Genomic DNA, 20,402 nt, shown 5'->3' on the forward strand with positions numbered 1-20,402 from the left:
AGGATAGAGAAGAGCACACACTTTCAGCTGCTTCTGTGAGTTAAAAAAATTACTTGGAGCCTTTGGTCTTTTAACAATAAAGCATCTAATGTTTTCTTTTTAGACATTAGATGCAAAAGTCAATGTTTTGCTGCTCAGTGAAACCAGCCTTGTTAAAAAAAGAAAAAAAGAAAAAAGAAAAAAAGAAGCAGTTTCCAGGCAAAGAGCAGAGGACGTGGGAATAACATCCTCCATTCAGCTCCATCCCCTCAAAAGCTCATTTGTAGAGCCGGGTAAACACACACCTTCCGCATTCTATTTTTGAAATTACATTGAGGAATATACAGACTGTTATCTGTAAAAGAAGCAACTTTTGAAGCTTAAGTTGTTGTAAAATGTTCTAAGATTCATGAACAGAGTAATTATTTTAAAAGTGTATAAAAGCAGGCATACTTTACAAGCATTTACTCTCAAATTTTACAATTATCAGTAAATGACGACTCCTCTATATGAAGACAAAACTATCTCATATTCGTTCTGCATATACTTTATACCTTTTTAATGGTTCTGAAATTCACTCTTGTGTATTCTTTTCTTTTATTGTAGAAGCTGAAATGACTAGTCTTGATCTTCTGCCAGAATACAAGTTTAAAAGTGAGTCCATTAAAAGGAAGAACTAGAATTCATTTTTCTTAAGTAATCTGTGCCTAGAAAAAAAGTTCATTCATGCATTTAATAACAACTTGTGAGCTATTTTATTCCTTCTGATAATTTTTTTTTCACTTATCAAAGTGTATTGAGTGGCTGACATGTGAAAGATGCCAGAGAGAACACAAAGAAAAGAGAATGTTCTCCAGATTCTCAAAAAGCTGAAAATTTAGGAGGGGAGGAAAAAATGTACATTAATTATAATAAAGTGATTTGCCTGTGAAATAAATACAAAGAAAGTTCTATAAGACTTTAGAAGAGAAGGGCACACCCTTCCTCAGAAATCTCAGAAAAGCTTTGTTTAGGGAATGGCATACGAGTGGGGTCTTAAGGATGGCAGAAGCCAGGGACATGGGGAGAAATAATTACATTGGCAACAATGAGCAGAAAACAAATAGGAAGCTGTGGGATATTTGTCCTCTCTGGGTGGCATGTAAATGCTTAGAGGGCAATAATGACAAATAAGAAGGGAAAAGTGAGCTTATTTCAGAATGTAGAGAGCTTTGAATGCAGGATAACAGAACCTGGATCTTCTCTGCAGACAATGGAGAATGGGAGAGGGATTCTGAAGAGCATGGGGATATAGTCTGATTTTTCTTTTGATGTTATTGATCTCAATCACAGAGTAGAAAGAAGAGGGGTTGAGAGAGTCCTGGAGTTGGAGCCTATTAGAAGATAATAGACCAAACAACTTGGGGTTTGGCAAAGGGCCGTGTAACTGTATAGAAAGAAAGCAATGAATGTGAGATATGCTGTTGAGGAAGTAGCGATAAAGAATGATGATAGCTAACATCTACTAAGACCGTGGTAGGATGCAGACTCCTGGCACTTTTTTTGTATTATCTCACTTAATCCTCACCTTTTGCAAAGGTGCTGTTGTTATTCCCTTTTTAAATAAGAGGAAACTGAGGCACAGAGAAATGAAGTAATTGGCACAGTTTGCACAGTTCCATAATAGAGAGGCAGGATTTAAAATTTTTAAAAACCTCAACCCTGCATTGACACTCAGGCACTCTTACCCTATACTATGGACATGGAACCAGTTGGAAATGGAGAGCTAGAGGAAGCAGTTTGAACCTGGGTTTCTGCAGGAGTGATGCTGTTTGTGAAAACTAGGAAGTCAGGTGAAGGACAGGTTTAATTCAAGGTGAGATGATGTGTTCTAGTTTTCACTCAATTTTTCATTCGCATTTAAATAATGGACTGGATGCCAATGATTATTATCCAGCATAGTTACACATTGAGTTCAGGCTAATGTCTACTAAAAGTAGTTTCAGAAATATGTTATGAATTAATGTCAAGTTATCTACTGTTAAAACTAATTGATTCTTTGATCAAAGCAATTTGTCCTGCTTTGAATGAAATCATTAATATTGAGGAGTAGATGAAAGTGCTTCAATTTTTTACAAATGTTTTTGAATTTTACTGGCCAGTTTTTATAGCCAATACTTTGCACTGACATAGAAATTTAAGCTAAAAAATGCTTGTTTTCACACTGAAGTTCTGGAGAGAATTCTGCACTTGATCTTAGCTGAAAGATCGAGAAGCGATAGATAGAATTCTGATACATAAATTCATAACTGTTTTTGTCTCAGTAAGTGTTTGACCCCTTGCTGAGTCTCTGGTGCCTACCACAGTCCCTGGTATACACTAGGCATCCAATAAATGCTCTTAGATTTATAATAAGTGTTCAACATATTGGATTTATATCATATTTGATACATGCGATGTTTAAAAATAGCCCCTTTGTCAATTTGAATTGTACAGTTCTGGAATCAGTGAATTGTTTTAGAGATTTTCTCTCCTAAAGTTCAATTTTCAGGGCTTAGTATAAAGCAAATTTCTGATATTTTTACTTTCCTTGAAGGCAGGACAAGTTACAATGGCTATGGGGAAAATGAATTTTTTTTCTTTTGAGGGAGTTGTGTGTTTTACATATTTCTGTAACTAAAGGCTACTGAAATGGAAACAAGCCTAATAAATAAGTAAAACATAATGTAAAATTTAGACCAGAGATACCAAAATGAAAGGTAATTTCTACAGCTTCAGAGTTTGCAGTTATTTGGTTGAATTCTGAAATCAAATTATTTATTCAACTAAAACCAAGTCCTGCGAGGGGATGTCTAGCTTTAAACAGGTTGCTGACTAGAATTACAATTAGAATAATATTTGCACTCACATAATTTACAAAACCGTTTATTTATTCCCCATCCTTCTTCCCTCTTCTCACTCCCCACTTCTGGGCATGCTCTCACCGCCATGCTTTAATGCTTATTTTCTATTGATAATAGATGGGGAATCTCCCCCTGGGAATCTCCCCAGCACTGGAAGCTTAGACCTAAAACCAAAGTCCACAAAATGAATTAAAAAATGTAAAGGAGGCACAATCCTCTGACTTATTTTGCAGGGTAATATTATTTTTCTGGCTTGACCAAGGTTTATATTGCACCATGAATCCCCATGTTTGTCCACCTACCTATAATCAATAAAGCAATGTTTTGCTTTAAATTTAAATTACCCAGCTTGTGCCCCAATCCTGTCTGTTTTGGGGACTAGATTTGGATGATTGAGGTGATCTTTTCTTTCACTTTCTTTTTTTTTTCTTTCTTTCAATTTAATTTAATTGTTAGATTGGAGCATAGTTGATTTATAATGCTTTGTTAGTTTCAGATGTACAGCAAACTTCAATCAGTTATACATATATCTATTCTTTTCTAGATTCTTTTCCCATATAGGTTATTACAGAATATTGTGTAGAGTTCCCTGTGCTATACAGTAGGTCCTTGCTGATTATCTGTTTTGTATAGTGTATATGTTAACCCCAAACTGAGATGGTCTGGTTCTGATACACCATCAGGTGTGACTCTCTAGTCTACTGTTCATCTCATTTGTGTACACTAAACAATTAGACCATCCTTCGTTTGCTTCATAAAGGGAAAATGATGTGAGTATTAATAAAATTAAATACTTGGGTGTGAGTCAACGTACTGAGTTGATGGACCAGCTTTGGGTATGCCGGTAAGTTTCAGAGTCCCTCTCCAGGGCAAAGAGTGCCTCCGCCAATGCCCAGCTCTGGGGTGCAGGCTCAGATGCATGCACCCAGACCCTGTGAAGTTAGAGAGCCCCTCTTCCTTCTGTCACTTCCCTTTCCCTCCGCCAACCTACTGTTTTAAAAAAGTCATCATTAGTCTCCAGCCAGGATGTTCGCACGTACAACCTCCTGCTCCCTGGCACTTCCTCGCTCTCTTCAGCGTATGCTCTTTCCCTCTGTCTTCATCATTCACAGTTCATTGTATCATCTTAAAAATCTCTCGCGAATACATATTTATGTATTTATTTTCTCACAAATCCTTTTGCTCTTGCCCTTTATTACCTAAGCCAAATCTCAGAACACTTTTCTATTTCACTTATGAGAAACAAAGTACCAGTCTTGACCAAGAAATGTGAGTAAAAATAATGATGCCTTTCACTAAGGAAAAGAAAAGCTGGAACTTTTAAAATTAAACTCAATTTATGAAGAAACAATGATACCCTATCTCTAAAGTTCTCTAGAATGTTGGTTCTCTTCAGATTTTTTTTTTTTTGCAATTTCATGGTTTTTAGAAACATAAGCCTATTTATCTGTTATCACGAGCAGTTGAAATACACATTGAATGTGACAGTATTTAATTTTCCTGTTTTTAGTGACTAGCGTGTCAAAACTGTGTGCTATAAATGTAATGTGTTAAGTTCCTGCAGATAGAGAGGAGGGGGATTAAATGATTGCAGGGGGGAGATTTGGGAGTAGGGATGGAGATCAGGAAAGCCATTATTAAAAAAGGGATGCCTGAGTTGGACTTTGTGGTTTGCAAACAAATTCTTCGTCAACTAAGTCAAAAAAAAAAAAAAAAAAAAAAAAAAAAAAAAAAAAAAGACACTCCAAGCATAAGCAAGTCTCAGAGGGAGGGCATCACTTGATGCATTCTGAGGAACAGTAAACTATGTTGTCTTGTCAAAGTTCAGAGGCAAGGATCAGATTGGAGAGAGATTAAGAGACTGACAGAGAGAGAGAACCACCTATCTTAGTGTTTTTTGAGGAGCTTTCTACCTAAACCTCTGTACACAAACTGAAGACAGCTAAAACCATCTCTTCCCAAAAAATGGAAAAATGTCAAGACTTTGGGAAATGTTCTACTAGAGTTCCTGAGGTCCTCCCTGTCATAAGAGCATTTGGAAACTGAAGGAACTTGTCCAGGGGGCTTCCTTGCATGGCCCCATTGGTGCATCTATGGATGATAGTGGCTTTACACCCATGCTAGAAAATGTGAGCCCCTCATGTCCTTAAGAATAGGAAGGTGGTGAAAGAAGAAGGGGAGGCAAATGGACAGCCTTTGGAGAGGTGTTGAACTAGAGCTTGCTTCTTTGCAGGCAGACGAAGGGGACAACAGACCAGGGTTCAGCCTCCCTGGGAACCAGCATGGCTGCTGAGATATAGTCCACTGAGGGTAGGGCAGTGGTCCAGGGGCAACATAGGGCTCAACTTTACAACATCCAGAAAAGCGTATCTTTTAATTGATAAAAAGTTACAGGAGTTCTGTTTCCTCTGTAGTATTGCTTTTTCAGGAATCACATACCCACTGGCATATAATATAAATAATAATATATGTGTATCTCTACAGACATGTGAACATCTTTTGAATTAGGTAGTTTTATCAAAGGTGTAATTTGAACTATGCCTTTTAATCATTTAATATACTGAAACAAACCAAGGGTGGTAAAAGTTGAAGTGTCAGAGTTAAGTTTTCTGCCCAGGTGGGTTTTTCCATTTTTCTTGTACTCACATGAAATATGGGATGGCTTAAGCATTACCTCATTTTTTCTGACCAAGACCCATTTCCCTGGGCATCCATCTCCAAATTGCCACATAAACCTCAGACTCATTGGTTTCCTTCTCTTTCCTAAATATTCATCGTTTACTAGAGGCCAACACTGTTGTTTTTTAATTCCTTTCAAATCTTTTATTTTTCCTCAGAGCATTATTTTTTAATAATATTCTTTTTAGAGTATCAGGCAACTTAAAAAAAAAAAAAGGTTTCTGGATAAATGACTAAAAACAAAACCAGTCGAATTTTGATTTCCTAGTCTCTTTCCACGAGAGAAAGAGAGGTCATTTTCAGTATACAGCTTTTCCATCTCGTCCCCCCTCTCTCACCACCAATGGCATGTCAGGATTCCACTACACAGGGCTAGCCAAGACTTCAAATGCATAAACACATGCTCATATTCATTCTTCTGTTCACCACTTTCCAAATATCTACTAACATATTCCTCTAAGAAAGAGCACACCCTGCATTCATAGTTTACGGTATTATCAGTTCCTGACCGTTCGCAGGGATTCTAGGTATATGTGTGGTATGGTACTGACTGTTCAAAATATAGCCAAGTCCTCCTCAACTGTCCCAAAGACAGCACCTTCTTATAACACGACGAAGCCCTTATGATTCATCACTTCCACACCTGGGAGTTGATTTTTCCTGATATCAATGGCGAAATGTGTATTGCTGTCTTTTGTCAAAAGGGGAAACTGAGGCAAGGAAGTTTACCAACTTTCTCATCTCATTACAAGCTTCTAGGCTAACGTCAGTCCAGGGGACATTTCTGCATGCTGTAGTTCCATGGTTAATTATAAGAAGATATGTTTTACTTTGTATAGAGCATTACCAAAGAGCAACCCAGGAAGAGTATTCTCTCAGAACTGACTTGTCAACAAGAACTTGCAGAGACAGCACAGATACTAAACAACTCCATTCCCTCCTTTGGGGGCCTGAAGCTTAGGAGATTTGACTTGTTTAAGCCACAGGGCAAGCAAACAACCAGCTAAGCCCAGATCGCAGGTTTCTGGATTTTCAGGCTATTCATGCTCCTTCTTCCCCATCACTCTTAATTTTCAGATGCATTTCTATAACAGAGCAAACATGCATTAATCACAGCCCTCGGGCCCTATGCTGCACAGTGTGTTTTCCTTCCTTTTCCCTTTTTTTCTGTCTTGGGCTCTCCAAGGAAGGGACTGAAAAGTCATCAGACTTGGCCCCGGTATCTTTCTCACCTCCCAGTCCATTTACCTGGAAAGCTGTGGAGCGCATCTTCATTCTCTAGAAAGCCTCTCTGTTTGGTCGCCTGCAGCTCACTTTTGGATTTCCAAACCAGCTTGACCATCCTGATCATCTCTGGCAAGTCCCAGGGCAGCGGCCCCTGCTGGCACCCCGGCCGGCTGCCCGGGGAGGAGGGCAGCGCACCTTCTGGGGCCGTCCACCTTCTGCCCAGCTCTGCCGAGTGGAAATAACGCTCGAGCACAGGCATTCTGCCCTGGTCCCCAGAAGAGGAGGTCGGGAGGCGGCGGCGGCTGCTGCTGCTGCTGCTGCTGCTGCCGCCTCGGCGGCTGCTACCAGCGGGGAAATTCTTCCCAGGCAGGGGAAGGCGAATCCCCGGCAAATCCTCTCCCGCTTCGGAAAGGCAAGCCTCCTCCAGCCTGGCACAGCCTCCCTGTCCCTCCAGTCCCTCCGCAAACACTGACGACGAGACTCACTTCCCAAGCTTTCTCACTGGTGAGGACGCGCTCTGTCCTCCTTCCTTAGAGAGAGCAAGCATTTTTTCCCCTTCTCTCCCAGGCACTGACTTCGCAGCACTTAATTAATCCCAGGCTACAGCTGGAACGACAGCGGAGGGGTGGGGGGTGGGGGGAGGAAAGCCATCGAGGTTTTTAACCTTTGCTTTTTCTCTTCTTCTGATGTATTTCTTCTCGGTTCTCTTTTGGAGCTTGTCAAAGTTTGTCAAGTGGCTTGTTTAGCCCTTAGGGACTTCAGGCAAAGAAGGGGGGGCTCCCCATTGCCAGCCTCTCAGAGGGGTCCTCCAGAGGCCAGGTCTCTGAAGGTGTCAGGTAAGGAGGCACTACTCTGGTGCAGGAAACCTAGAAGCTTCCGAGGCTCCAGCCCTGCAAGCATCAAGGAGGGAAACAGGGGAAGCGGAGCACGCGGCAGAACCAATGTGCAGCTGCTTCTTTCTGGAAGATCTGACCGGGGGCCACCTGGCCGTTCCAGCACGGTCTACACCGGGCTAGGGTTATCCAGAAGGCTCTTGGAGTGATCCTTGGCCACAGTTCACACCCCCTCCTCCTCCACACGCTGCCTCCACTGCTGCTGTCACTTGGTTCTCAGCAAACTTCACTGGGTTTTGGCCTATTAGTCAAATCCCTTTGTAACCTTAGCTGCCCTTCAGCTGGAAGGGAAATAACACTGAATCGCATTCCAAAGCTATCTCTGCAAGAAGTGAGTTAGGCAAGCATCAAGATGCTCATGCAAACGTGCAGGGGGGTTGCAAAGTCTGACACAGAGCTTGAAGTGGTTGAAATCTCATTTCAAGGGAATAACAATTTCCTTCAATCGTCGAGGGTATAACCAACAGTGAAAAGAGAGGAAAGCAAGTGTTGAAGGTTCACTTTCCAGAGACGGAGCACTGTGGACATAGCAGTTGGGCCACTAACTGCTCCCCCACCTGACAGTGGTTCAGTGGAGGACAACCCGGGCCCATGTGTCCTGGATCCTGAGGCTCAGAGATGGAGGCTCTCACCCCAGAAGTCAGAACCCATACAACAGAAGGGGAGGCCCCCTGGAGCTAATGTGAAAAGCCCTGCTCATAAATGAAAGTGGGGTGGTATTGTGTTTGGCACTTCTGCCAGCAAATTGGGTTTGTAGGAACAATTTGAACTGAACATTCACGTGGATGGCTCCTATTTTCTTGGGGAGACCATTGTAACAAGCCCATCTTTCTCTCCCTTTCACATCTCTGCATTGCAAAGTGCTTTATTTTGCTTGGCATTTTATTTTGCTGATGTACAATCCGTTGCTCCTGCTCTACATTCCTTTCAGGGCTGTTTTATCACACAATCATTTGATGTTTCTTTAGGGGAGAGAAGAGGAGACTTGGGGGAAAAGAGAAAGACCATCCATTGTAGGGTGTGTATTATTTTTCATCGCTCTCACCTCATGTTTTAAATGTTGAGCCTAGCAGAGGCTACTATAATTTTGTCATTGCTATTATTATTATTCCTCTAAACCCATGGTTAAGAAGTTTAGTTTTCCACACTGAATTAAGTGGCTTTTCTTCCCTCTGGATGGAAAAGTACACTGGCAAACCTACTGTCTTTCCTAATAGGCCAAGAAGGGTCAACATCCTCCAAGGATAAAAAGCAACAATAAAAGACACAAGATACTGCTGCTTGTGAGTTTCCTTATTAAAATATTGATCAAACAGCTCTTACTATAACAACCAGATATTCATAGAGCCCAATTAGGGAATAATCAATGATCTACTTACGAGAAAGACGTGCCTTTTTTTTAAACTTCCCTCTTTGTTAAGAAAGAACAGAAGCACCAGTCTCACTGTTCCACCCCTTTGACAGCCCTCCCAGTTCTTATCTTACCCTCCCATCAGACTGGGGACATTCAGGCTCTCTAGCATTGAGACAATTTTATTTAATAAGCACATGTAGGCTGTTGTACTCTATTAGCATATTTCCTGAATAATGTCTTAAACTCACTCCTCAGTCTCAAACTTCCTTGACATAACAACCAAAGGGTTCCCTAAGTGTTTGACTATTTTTATTTTTGTTCAGTTATTTTGCAATAGTACTTAGCATCAGGATATCCTGACCCTTGGAACAAAGGGGTTAAGAACAAAGAAAACAAATATATGATATAATATGTCACATACACTAATGTATTAAGAATACAACTCTTCATTGAGCATTTCTTCAAGAATGATTTTTAAAAAATATCCAAGGATGTACGTTTCTACTGTATTCTCTATATTGTTTTCCATATTTCCTTGTGATGATCTCTTAGCCAAGTTACAAAATTTCGAATAATTGAACATGAATACTTCCTAATGGAAATTAATTAGGGCCAAGCAAACACCATCTCAAATTTTCCCTCTCAAGGAGGAACTGCCTTCATTTGAATATCTGAAAATTAAAAATGTTGCATAATTAAAAACAAAAATTCTCCCCAATATGGGATTATCTTCATCCCAGGGTAAAAGTGCAGAAATACCACAAGGAAGGTCGTTCTCATGGTATTTCTGGCTCACATAGAAACAGGAAGTACAGGAAATCTTGCGAGAAAGCTTGGCTCAGGAGATTTTTGGCTCAACTGCAGGTTCAAGAGATTGAGACAAACTGATGAGATGCTAGTACTTGTTGGACCACAATGACTCAACCTCCAAATTCTCTAAAAGGTGGCTTTGTTCCTTTTTGTAGGCTAGCATCTCTTTTGTCTTTCAGATAGTTCCTATGGAAGAGCATGCCTGTAAACCTATGATTTTGTTTTACTCAGTGAAAACCATTCACCCTGAGATGGTATTAGACTAGGCATGGGGGAGAAAGGGGGTGATGGGGAGGTTCTGTGCCCAAAGGATTCATGGAGCAAATGGGTCATCCATGTGATTTGTCAGGACTCTTCTAAGTCTTAATGTCTAAATCAATGTGCCACCAACAGAAAACTTGAGAGACTTTCAAAATAATCTGAGTGTTTTTTCAGGCATTGTGAGTCAACCTAAGTTTCCAATAAGAGGAAAACAGAGTAGTTTTCTTCTTGTGTGATAGAAATGTAATGTGAACTAAGAAAGTCAAAACAGCTTGTTCCAGTGGATGCCTAATTCTGTCAAAAATACGTTGGTGTGTGTTTGCAGCTGTAAAGGAAAGAACGGATAACCCACAATGTTAAAGTATATGGCTAAGAAAAAAGATTCAGTGACATGATGATTTAGAACCTGTATTGTTTTGAAGCATTTCTAGTTTTCTGGAGGCTATGTAAAAATCTGTAGACTTAACTGCTGCTCTAGTCTCTAGGGAGATAAGCCCTTACTACATATGATTTAAAAAAGAAAATATTAAAAGTATTAAATAGTCCTAATAATCTAGAGAATGTATATTTTTTTAAAAAAATGGAAAAAGAAACATGTATTCGTTTCCATTCTAGATTATTTAGAGCCTATCAAAAGTCTCACAAAACTTCATTTTACTTAATGAAAGTCTTCTCATAGAAGTACTTTTAAAACACATATTAACCCCTACTGTGCTTGTATATTTAAAGAAAAACTTCAGACTATCGAGGGAGTTTGTTCATTTTTTTTCCTGGGCTTTTCTCTCCTCAGTTCAATTATGAATGTGTAAACACACACACACACACACACACACAAATGGTTTCACAAATGCAATTCAAATGCAAATTCAAAATGAGCAAGGGAGGAAAAACAGGTCTTTCAACTTTGTTTAATGTAGTCTAAGTAGAAGAAGCTCAAACAATTTACAGTATCCTTCAGGAGAAATAGAAATGTAATAACTTTCGCCTTAACTAATCTCAAGGAATAATGCCAGCACGTTAGGGGAAAGGACTTGGTCTACAGACCTACCATAGAAGGCAGCACATATTTCAACTGTCGTGTGGGCAGGGAGGAGAGTGGTGGGGCAAGATGAGGAAATGAAAGGTTGGGGGAAGAGACAGGGGGCTAAGCTGACAGATTCGTAGTTTGATTTCACAACAGGTTTGAAAACTACAAACAATCACTCCCTTATTCACTCTGTAAATATGCGTTAACAGCTAGAGCAACAGAGAACCTCTTGTATCAGCTCCTGGGTCCTTTATCAGGCAATGGGACCTGCCTGGCCCTCCCTACCTTGACTCTGGTTTTCACTGTGAGTTATGTCTTCTATTACTTTTCTTTGGGACATTTAAAGAGAGAAACCGGGGTTTTAGCTGGCATCAGACCTCTAGCCTGGCTCTCAGATATCTAATAATGCCAAGTTTACTGTCTCTTAGAGTTAACCCACAACAAATGAGTCCAATAACACAGGGGTGGAGAACAAAGTGACAGGAAGACTTGATTTTTCTCCATTTCCACCTGGCTCCTCCTCCCTGCTGTTCTCTCCATTACTAAACACTGATGCTTTGCTGTGTGATGATGGCATCCTCTAGCTGAAAGCCTTCTAGGATTTCAGAACATATTTCTGATTATCAAAGACTGTAAGTGGTGGTAGAGTACACTTTCATAATTTCATTTTCACAGTGTGTCACAATGATGAAATCTCCAAGAAGGTCTTCAAAACTGCTTACCTTAGGGTTATAAAAACTGTATTTCAATCTCAACTCATCCCTGAGCTTTGCTTCAAACTTAAGAGACTTATCTGTAAAATGGGTATGACAGCAATAACCACCTTATCCATCACATGGGGAATCTTGTAAGAATAAAATAAGATTAAAATATAAGTTATTTGTTAGCAGAAATGTACTGTAAATTTTAAAAATAATAACAATAATTATTATTATTGTTGGTATTATTATTTGTTTTTAGGGCTGCACCCATGGCATATGGAAGTTCCCAGGCTAGAGGTCGAATTAGAACTGTAGCTGCTTGCCTATACCACAGCCACAGCAGTGCCAGATCCGTCTTCAACCTACACCATAGCTCATGGCAATGAGGGATCCTTAACCCACTGAGTGAGGCCAGGGATCGAACCTGTGTCCTCATGGATACTAGTCAGATTTGTTTCCACTGAGCCACAATGGGAACTCCTAAAATAATTATTTTTAAACTAAGAATAACTGACAGTTCTCCTAAACTCAAATTTTGACGACACTTTCCTGGGATCTGTAAGAAAGCTGAACATTTAACCCCTATCCTTAGAAGTAGGTCCCATTTTGGAAATCCGTGTTCCCATGAGGAAGCAGGCATAGAAGAAATCAGAGGCAAAGGTATTTGAGAGAGTACTGGAGAGTGGTCCAAGGGGAGAGACAGTGAGGGATTTAATGGTACAAAGGTGGGGAAAGGTGGTCAAAGGGACTGACATGTGAATGAGAGTAGGTAGATAAAGGACAAAGAATGTGTTGAAAAGAAGGGGCTCAGCAGGATAAATATGCCTTGTAACTGCATTCTGGAGATGTGATAACAGTCTGTGAATCATGTCTAGGGTGTAAGCTTGCATGATCTTTACCATGGGTTATTTAGTGTTCTGGTTAACACTGCATCGGTTCCCTGATTGGGAATTTCATTGGTCACAATGACTAATGGGTGTGTTTGATGTTTATGAGCTGTGCAGCTTTGTGTCGTGTGCTGTGGTAGTGAACATGTATCCCCTGGCCTCCCCCGGCCTCATTTCTGTTGTCAAACCATGTGGGCCTCCCATTTTTCTTTTTTTGTTTGTTTGGGGTCTGTATTCCTCAAACATTTTTCTAATTTTGACAGCTCCTAGCTCACCTCCATTTAATTGGTAGTGTTTTTAAAAGAAGGGTAGTATGTAAAACTAAATACAACGTTCCAAAAGAGGCTTAAGCAAAGTCAGAAATACACTTCCACTTTTTTTTTTTGTTTGTTTGTTTGTTTTACAAGTAAGATCCATGGATTCTGGGAGCTCTCAAGAAGTAGGCCAGACCTAGAATAGATTTACAAGGAAATCCTGCTGAATAGCATTGAGAACTATGTCTAGATACTCATGTTGCAACAGAAGAAAGGGTGGGGGAAAAACTGTAATTGCAATGTATACATGTAAGGATAACCTGACCCCCTTGCTGTACAGTGGGAAAAAAAAATTAATAATAATAAAAAAAAAAAAAAAAAAAGAACTAGGCCAGGCTGAGAAGACTTCAAGGAGGCTGGAAGCGAGATTGTCCAGACATCCTCCAAGACCTGCTGGGAAATGCCTGAGTGAGGTTTTCTTCCCCCTCTTAATATAATCAAAATAAACTAGATCACTAATATAGAAATATTATTAGTGTCAACAACATAAAAGAAAAGTGAGAAAATGGAAAGGAATAAAACCTTCTAACAGCACCTACCTTCCCCCGCTTGGCGCTCCTTTATGTTTAGGTTTACAGGGTTCAAAGTCAATTTGGAAGAAGGAAGTTCCAAATATATGAGTATAAAGTGTAATTCTACTGCCTCTTCAAATTATTCCTTATTTTCCCCCCTTTCTTTCACTTATTACCTCCTAGTGATGGCAAATTACATACAATACCTATGCTACAATGTATCTCTCAGATGCTATTCTAGAGCAAGGGTTCTCAGATCTTAGTGTGTAAGCAACTCACCCAGAAAACCTATAAAAATGCAGATTTTGATTGGACACCCTGCATTTCTATGAAGTTCTCTGGGACCACAGTCTGGGGAAGAAGGCTAGAGGACTACCAAGTGACAGATATTTTCTGCCTCTTCCATGTTAACTATTTAAGAAAGACTTTGCAGCCAAAGTCCCAATCTTTATGGGAACACATATTAAGACTCTTGAAAACAATCAATAATGACTCAGGTTAAGTACTATCAACTGAAAATAAGGAACCAAAATTGCAATCCAAGAGCAAGAGCTACATCCAGGGACATTCATGATGCTGAACCATGGCTTGGCTTTTAAATTTTATTTCATTCATTTCTTTGCCCTTATGCATTAACTTTAATAATTTCCAGTATAGGACACTGTGATGAAGAATAGATATACAATAGAGTCAACTTCAAAAACAAGCAGCTGTTTTTGAAAGTTTTTTCTCACCAAATGTCCAACAAAATTTACTTAGGCCAACTTTGCCATCCCTCCTTCTTTCTAGCACTTTGTTGTACTATTATTGCTATTTTCAGAATGACTGGAATACAAGCAAGCCTCTGAGTCTTTGATCTCCCATCATCATGGATCCTCTCACCAAGACCCACTCCTTCATTTGATTTACTAAAAGTCTGTAAAGTGGTCTTTGGCTGAAGCCTAGTAATCTTTCCCACTGTAATATTTCAGGCATGAATGGATGGTGACCAGATGATTCCACAAAGCAAAGATGGAAAAAAAGAAAGTAGACATTCATGGCGCTGTAACAAGTGAGTGGCCCACGGTGCTACTGACTCAGAGAAATGTAATACAGTGTCACAATCTCAGCAAAACACAAGGCCAAACACAAAAGATAAAACTCTGGAACACGCTGTACTCTTTGTCAGGTATCACCTGGAATTCACGCAGCTTCAGACACACTATTCGTGGGAAAGTGATGCCAGAAGCCAGAGGCATGTGAAATCAACTGGAAGCCCAGGGTAATCAAGAGCATGAGGCTAGAACACTACCACATTTATATGATTAAAAATTTGTACAGTTAACCAAATAAGAACGCTTAGAATAAATGTAAGCATCTGCCGGTAATTGGAAGCACAGTTTGCTGTATTTTTTTCCCCATTGTCTTTCCTCATTCTCTTGAAGGCTAAGTGCTTGGCTACAGTGATGACCACCTTTTTTTTTGTCATCTACAGGAGTAACTAAAACACAAGAAAGGGAAAACTGGAAGATATTGGAAAACTATAAATCATGATTATTATGAAAACTATATGATTATTTTTTAGGTAATTTTGGAAAACGGTTTTCCTCTGTGATGGCAGGGGAATCAAGGGTGAAAAGTAAAGGTGAGGCTATTTAATATATAGTATCGGACAATATACAATGCACTTTCTATATAGTACGGAACAAGGAGTCCAACTGAACCCCTCTCCCTTGATATGTAGCATTGCTAGAACAACAATAGCGCAATTGTCAAGGAAAGAAAGCCTAGCACACTAAAATAATTGACATTGATGCACATATGAGATTTTTATTATCTAAAGACTGTCTGTTTCCTTTACGGAAACTTCCTTTTCCACCCCACATTCAAATTCTAACTACAATTTGCTTCTTCTATCCTATGAATTATCTAAAACGACTGCATATCTTTCTGTCTCTAGGATATGGTTACCAAGGGTCCCTCTTTATTTTCTTATCAGGACCTCTAGTCTCTCCCACTCTCTGTTCTCCAAGAACAGAACCTTCTTCCTGAAACCGTTCTGCAGTCTGATCATGATACTTCCTGCATTCTTTGTCCTCTTATGCATTTTTACTTTTGACATTCATGTGCTGCTGCCTATTTAAGAGCGGGGTAAAAAGACCTGCCTTTGACTTGCATGTTTTCACATACCTTTCTGCTCTGACATCTGTGTCTCAATTAGAGTATAAGGAGTCAACTACAGAACCACCTATAACCAGATTTTTAATAATACTTTCGTAAATTCTGTTATTACTTCTTTGCTTTCAAAGTTGGAGGGGTAAATTGATTGAGTTACCCCTAAAAAGTGTTTTCTAAAGTCTCTCATTAACTATTAAAAAAAAGTTCAGTGAAGCCTTCTTTATCTTTAAAAGTTGTGGTATTATAAATTAGATATACCTTATAATCATGTCATTTTCAAGGTATAACAAATAAAAGGTAATGGCAGATATTAATATAAATTTGACACAAAGAGAATTTTACATAAAGAAATAGTCCAAATCCTTTTGTTGGGCATGCAATGTTTTCCAAAAAGAGGCTCCCCCTGACCTAGTCCTATAAACTCAAACTTACATTTAACATTCAAAATTTCTATGGAAATCATATTGTTGCCTGTACATACCAGATGAACTGTGATACTTCGTATGGCAGGCAGAATAATAGCCCCTCAAAGGTGTCTATATCCTAAGCCCTAGAACTTGTGACTATGCTAGTTTACATGGCAAAGAAGAATTACGGTAACAGACGAAATTAAGGTTGCTAATCATGTTAAACCAGGAAGGCTCTTCTGGATTCTCTGCATGGGCCCAGTGTGGTCACAAGGGTTCTTAAAGGTGGACAAGGAAATCTGGAGAGCCAGTGTCAGAGAGATGGGATGTGAGAAAGACTCAGTTGGCCAGTGCTGGCTCTTTGACGACAGAGAGGTGCCCTTAAGCCTAGGAATGAGGGCCGCCTTTGAAAGAAAGAAAAGGCAAAAACTGGATTCTCTTCAGGGCCACCAGAAAGAATCACAGACCTGCAGACACTTTGATGTTGGCCTAGTGGAACCCATTTCAGACTTCTCATCTCCAAAACGCTAAAATAAAACACTTGTGTTTGTTTTAAGCCACTAAGTTTGTGGTGATCTATTACAGCACAACAGAAAACTAATATGTTATTGCTCACACTGTTCTTCCCTTTGTTGGGAAAGGTTTTTCCATTCATCCAATTCATAAAAAGTCCTGTTTTCTTCAAGAAGTCTTTGTGCTCTACTTCAAATTGCCTCTTCTATCTAATTAAAGCAGCACTTCCCATTTTATTTATCAGTAAGGTGATTTTACTTGTATCACTATTTGCCTTTGGTGCTCTGGCTTATCTTCCAGGTGGACCATTGTTTCATCTTCATAACATAAAATCCTGGTGATATATTCATTCATTCATTCATTCATTCATTCAATCTGAATTTACTGAGTGGTCGATAACTTACTGAGTGTCCCATACCAAGTGCTTGATATCCAAATCCATAGTCCTGTCCTTAAAATTATTTACTAATTTAGTAGAGACGTGAACATGTATATGACTAACCATAAAACACAATGAATTGTAGTGTTAAAATATAATTGTGAACATGGAGTTCCCACTGGGGCTCAGTGGGTTAGGAACCTGACTAGTATCCATGAGGAAGTGGGTTTGATCCATGGCTTCACTCAGTGGGTCAGGGATCTGGTGTTGCTGAGAGCTGTGGTGTAAGTCGTAGATGTGGTTCAGCTCTGGTGTGGCTGTGGCTGTGGTGGAGGCTGGCAGTTGCAGCTCTGATTTGACCCCTGGCCTGGGAACTTCCATATGCCATGGGTGGCTCTAAAAAGACCAAAAAAAAAAGGTGTGTATACACACACACAATTGTGAACAGAACAGGTCTCATTTGGTGTTTGTTAATAATGATGAAAACCAACTTTTTTCGTTCATTTTTTTCTTATATCTGGAGAATTAAGGCAATGTCTAGAAATCTATTTAAAAGAAGCAAAAGATCAGGAACTACTTTACACAGAGTATGTATGTCTCTGGGATGACATGGGTGGTAATTATATTTTTGTTCGTTATTTTTTATTTGCTGACAGGAGTTTTTAAGTTTTGCTGTACTGACTTTTTTTTCCCCTTTCTTTCTTTCTTGGCCACACCCATGGCATGAGGAAGTTCCAGGGATCAAACCTGTGCCATAGCAGCCACCAGGGCCACAGCAGTGACAACACCAGATCCTTAACCCACTAGGCCACCAAGGAACTCCTTAGCTGTGATGATTTTAAAACTTCAAGATTATTCTCACCACTTTTCTCAGGTGAGTTAATACCATGTTCCTAGTAAATTCACAGCTTAGAAAAAGCTTTTATTCCTAGATAGCCAAGAAAGACAAATCATGCAATGCTAGAGTCATAAGGGACTTTAGAGATAAATTAACCATTTCAATTAGATCATGTCTTAGCTCAGGCTGATGACAGACTGGGTGGCTTAAGCAACGGAAATTTATTTCTCACAGTTCTGGAGGCTAGAAGTCTGAAATCAGCGTGTCAGCAGGTCAGGTTCAGAGGAGGTGCCTCGTCCTGGAGCTGCTTTCTGACTTTATCCTCAGGTGGTAGAGACAGAGCATCTCTCGAGTCTCTTCTTGTAATCTCCCTTATGAGGGCTCCACTCTCATAACCCAAGTACCCATCACATGGAAATGAAGGGGTTTCAACATAGGATTTGGGGAGGGCAGAAACATTCAACCATTAGCAGGTCATTTTCTAATTTTTCCAATAATGACAGCAGAAACCCTGGATTCTCACAGACCTGAGCTTCAGGATTTCCGTTGATTGCTTATGTACCCAATATGGTACTAAGCATTTTATATGAAGTGCCTTTATTTTATTCTTACAAGAATCCAGATGAAGTAGGCATAATTGTAATCCCCTATGAAAGTAATCTGCTCAAGATTCAGATTCCATCCAACTTTATAAGAGTGACTTGAGCCAGGGCAGGCTGACACCAGAGTATGCTCTCTTTCTCTCTTTTGAGCATATTCAGAAGTTCCTGGGTGACGATGCCAGATCCATAACCTACTGAGCTACTGGGGAACTCCTAGCGATACTATGCTATCTTACCAGTGTGGGTAAGGTGTTGTATAAAGCAGTAGGAACTCTGCCTGATTCACAGATTGCAACCACATCTGGTTATATCATAAACACTTACATGAGGTAAGTTAGAAGGAAAGAAAGAATCATAATGATACCGCAACACCTATTTCTATACATGTTCTTCATGGCAGGATTATATTTTAGGTTCCTCAAGTTGTATTCACTCCCACTGTGGTCATGACTGTAGCCACCAGGTTGGAACTTAGATTTGTGCCACCACCTTCATCCAGGAAATGCTAAAGAAGGTCTAAATTGGATTGTGATGATCACTGACCCAGCAATCCCATGCTTGGGCATATATCTGGACAAAACTTCCCTTGAAAAAGACACATGCACCCACATGTTCATTGCAGCACTATTCACAATAGCCAAGACACGGAAACAACCTAAATGTCCACTGACAGATGAATGGATTAAGAAGATGTGGTATGTACACACAATGGAATACTACCCAGCCATTAAAAAGAACAAAATAATGCCACTTGCAGCAACACAGATGGAACTAGAGACTATCATACTGAGTGAAGTAAGTCAGACAGAGAAAGAAAAACATGACATGAGATCACTTATATGCGGAATCTAATAAAAAATACAAAACAACTTATTTACAAAAAAGCACAGACACAAACTCAGATTTTGAAATCAAATGTTTGGTTGCCAAAGGGGAAACCGTGGAGGGGAGGGCTGAATTGGGAAGATGGAATTATGACATACACACTACTATATATAAAATAGAAAATTAACAGGGACCTCCTGTAGAGCAAAAGGAGGCCTATTCCATATTCTGTCAAATCCTATATGGGAAAAAAATGGACATATGTATACCTTATTCACTTTGCAGTACACCTGAAACTAATCTAACATTGTAAATTAGCTGTGCTTCAATAAAATTTTTTAAAAAGGCAAAAAAAAAAAAAAAGGTATAGATGTAATAAAGTTCATTGAGTAAATAAAAAAAAAATAAAGAAGGTCTTCTTCTCTCAGTGTGACCGGAGAGAAAGAACACGGAGCACTTGGGCATTTTTTATTTTATTTAAAATTTTTTTTGTCTTTTGGGGGCTGCACCTGAGGCACATGGAGGTTCACAGGTTAGAAGCTGAATCAGAGCTACAGCTGCCGACCTACACCACAGCCATAGCAATGCCAGATCTGAGCCACATCTGCAAACTACACCACAGCTCATGTCAATGCTGGATCCTTAACCCACTGAGTGAGGCCAGGGATTGAATCTGCGTCCTCACAGATACTAGTCAGATTCTTTTCTGCTGAGCCATGATGGGAACTCCACATTTAAAAAAAATAGATGAACATCTGGTCTCCCTTCAGTAATAGGATGATTTCTTCTAATCAGACTCGACGCTCCTAAAATAACTTTATTCCTTATGAAAAGTGACTTGCTTTTCCCATGCCATCACTTGCGATTGCCACTGCCATGCCCTGGAACTCTCTGAAGTAGTTATGGAAGATTATCGCAGTAGCTTCTATGTGATTTAAACATAATTAGAGTATCAACTCTGCTGTCTCTAACTTAAATCTTAGATCTGAAGAATCAGAGAACAATGATGTGGAATTGGTAAATGGAGACAACTAGATTTACCCAAGACATGGGATGAATATTTTCCTTTTGGAACCACACAGCCAGTTTGCTCACAATATACTTACAGTATCACAGTGCCAGCTGCATCTGTGCTTTCTGAAGAGCTTGGCTAGA

General features: G+C 39.7%; 2 protein-coding genes across 15 annotated transcripts in view; one reads left to right on the forward strand and one right to left on the reverse strand.

Moving 5' to 3' along the window:
• Positions 1–20,402, forward strand: part of MTFR2 (mitochondrial fission regulator 2) — a 240,536-nt gene that overhangs the window by 199,360 nt on the left and 20,774 nt on the right. The window contains exons 8-9 of one of the 2 annotated variants that reach the window (XR_014811287.1): positions 586–633; positions 14,498–17,856. The exons of the other annotated variant lie outside the window; for it this stretch is intronic. The gene's annotated coding sequence lies outside the window, so the exon portion shown is untranslated. The remainder of the gene's footprint in view (positions 1–585; positions 634–14,497; positions 17,857–20,402) is intronic. 2 annotated transcript variants of the gene reach the window in all.
• Positions 1–20,402, reverse strand: part of PDE7B (phosphodiesterase 7B) — a 608,116-nt gene that overhangs the window by 149,500 nt on the left and 438,214 nt on the right. For 2 of the 13 annotated variants that reach the window (XM_021087541.2, XM_084955442.1), the window contains exon 1: positions 6,789–7,354. The exons of the other annotated variants lie outside the window; for them this stretch is intronic. In XM_021087541.2, coding sequence (XP_020943200.1) covers positions 6,789–7,026 — 238 coding nt within the window. In that variant the 5' untranslated portion in view covers positions 7,027–7,354. Of the gene's footprint in view, positions 1–6,788; positions 7,355–20,402 lie in introns of those variants that run through there. 13 annotated transcript variants of the gene reach the window in all.

The sequence above is a fragment of the Sus scrofa genome, chromosome 1 (assembly GCF_054392235.1).
Source record: "Sus scrofa isolate SSC_HxYL_T2T_F1_AM1 chromosome 1, Sscrofa_HxYL_maternal_Yorkshire_Landrace_v2.0, whole genome shotgun sequence".
NCBI classification, from domain to species: Eukaryota; Metazoa; Chordata; class Mammalia; order Artiodactyla; family Suidae; genus Sus; species Sus scrofa.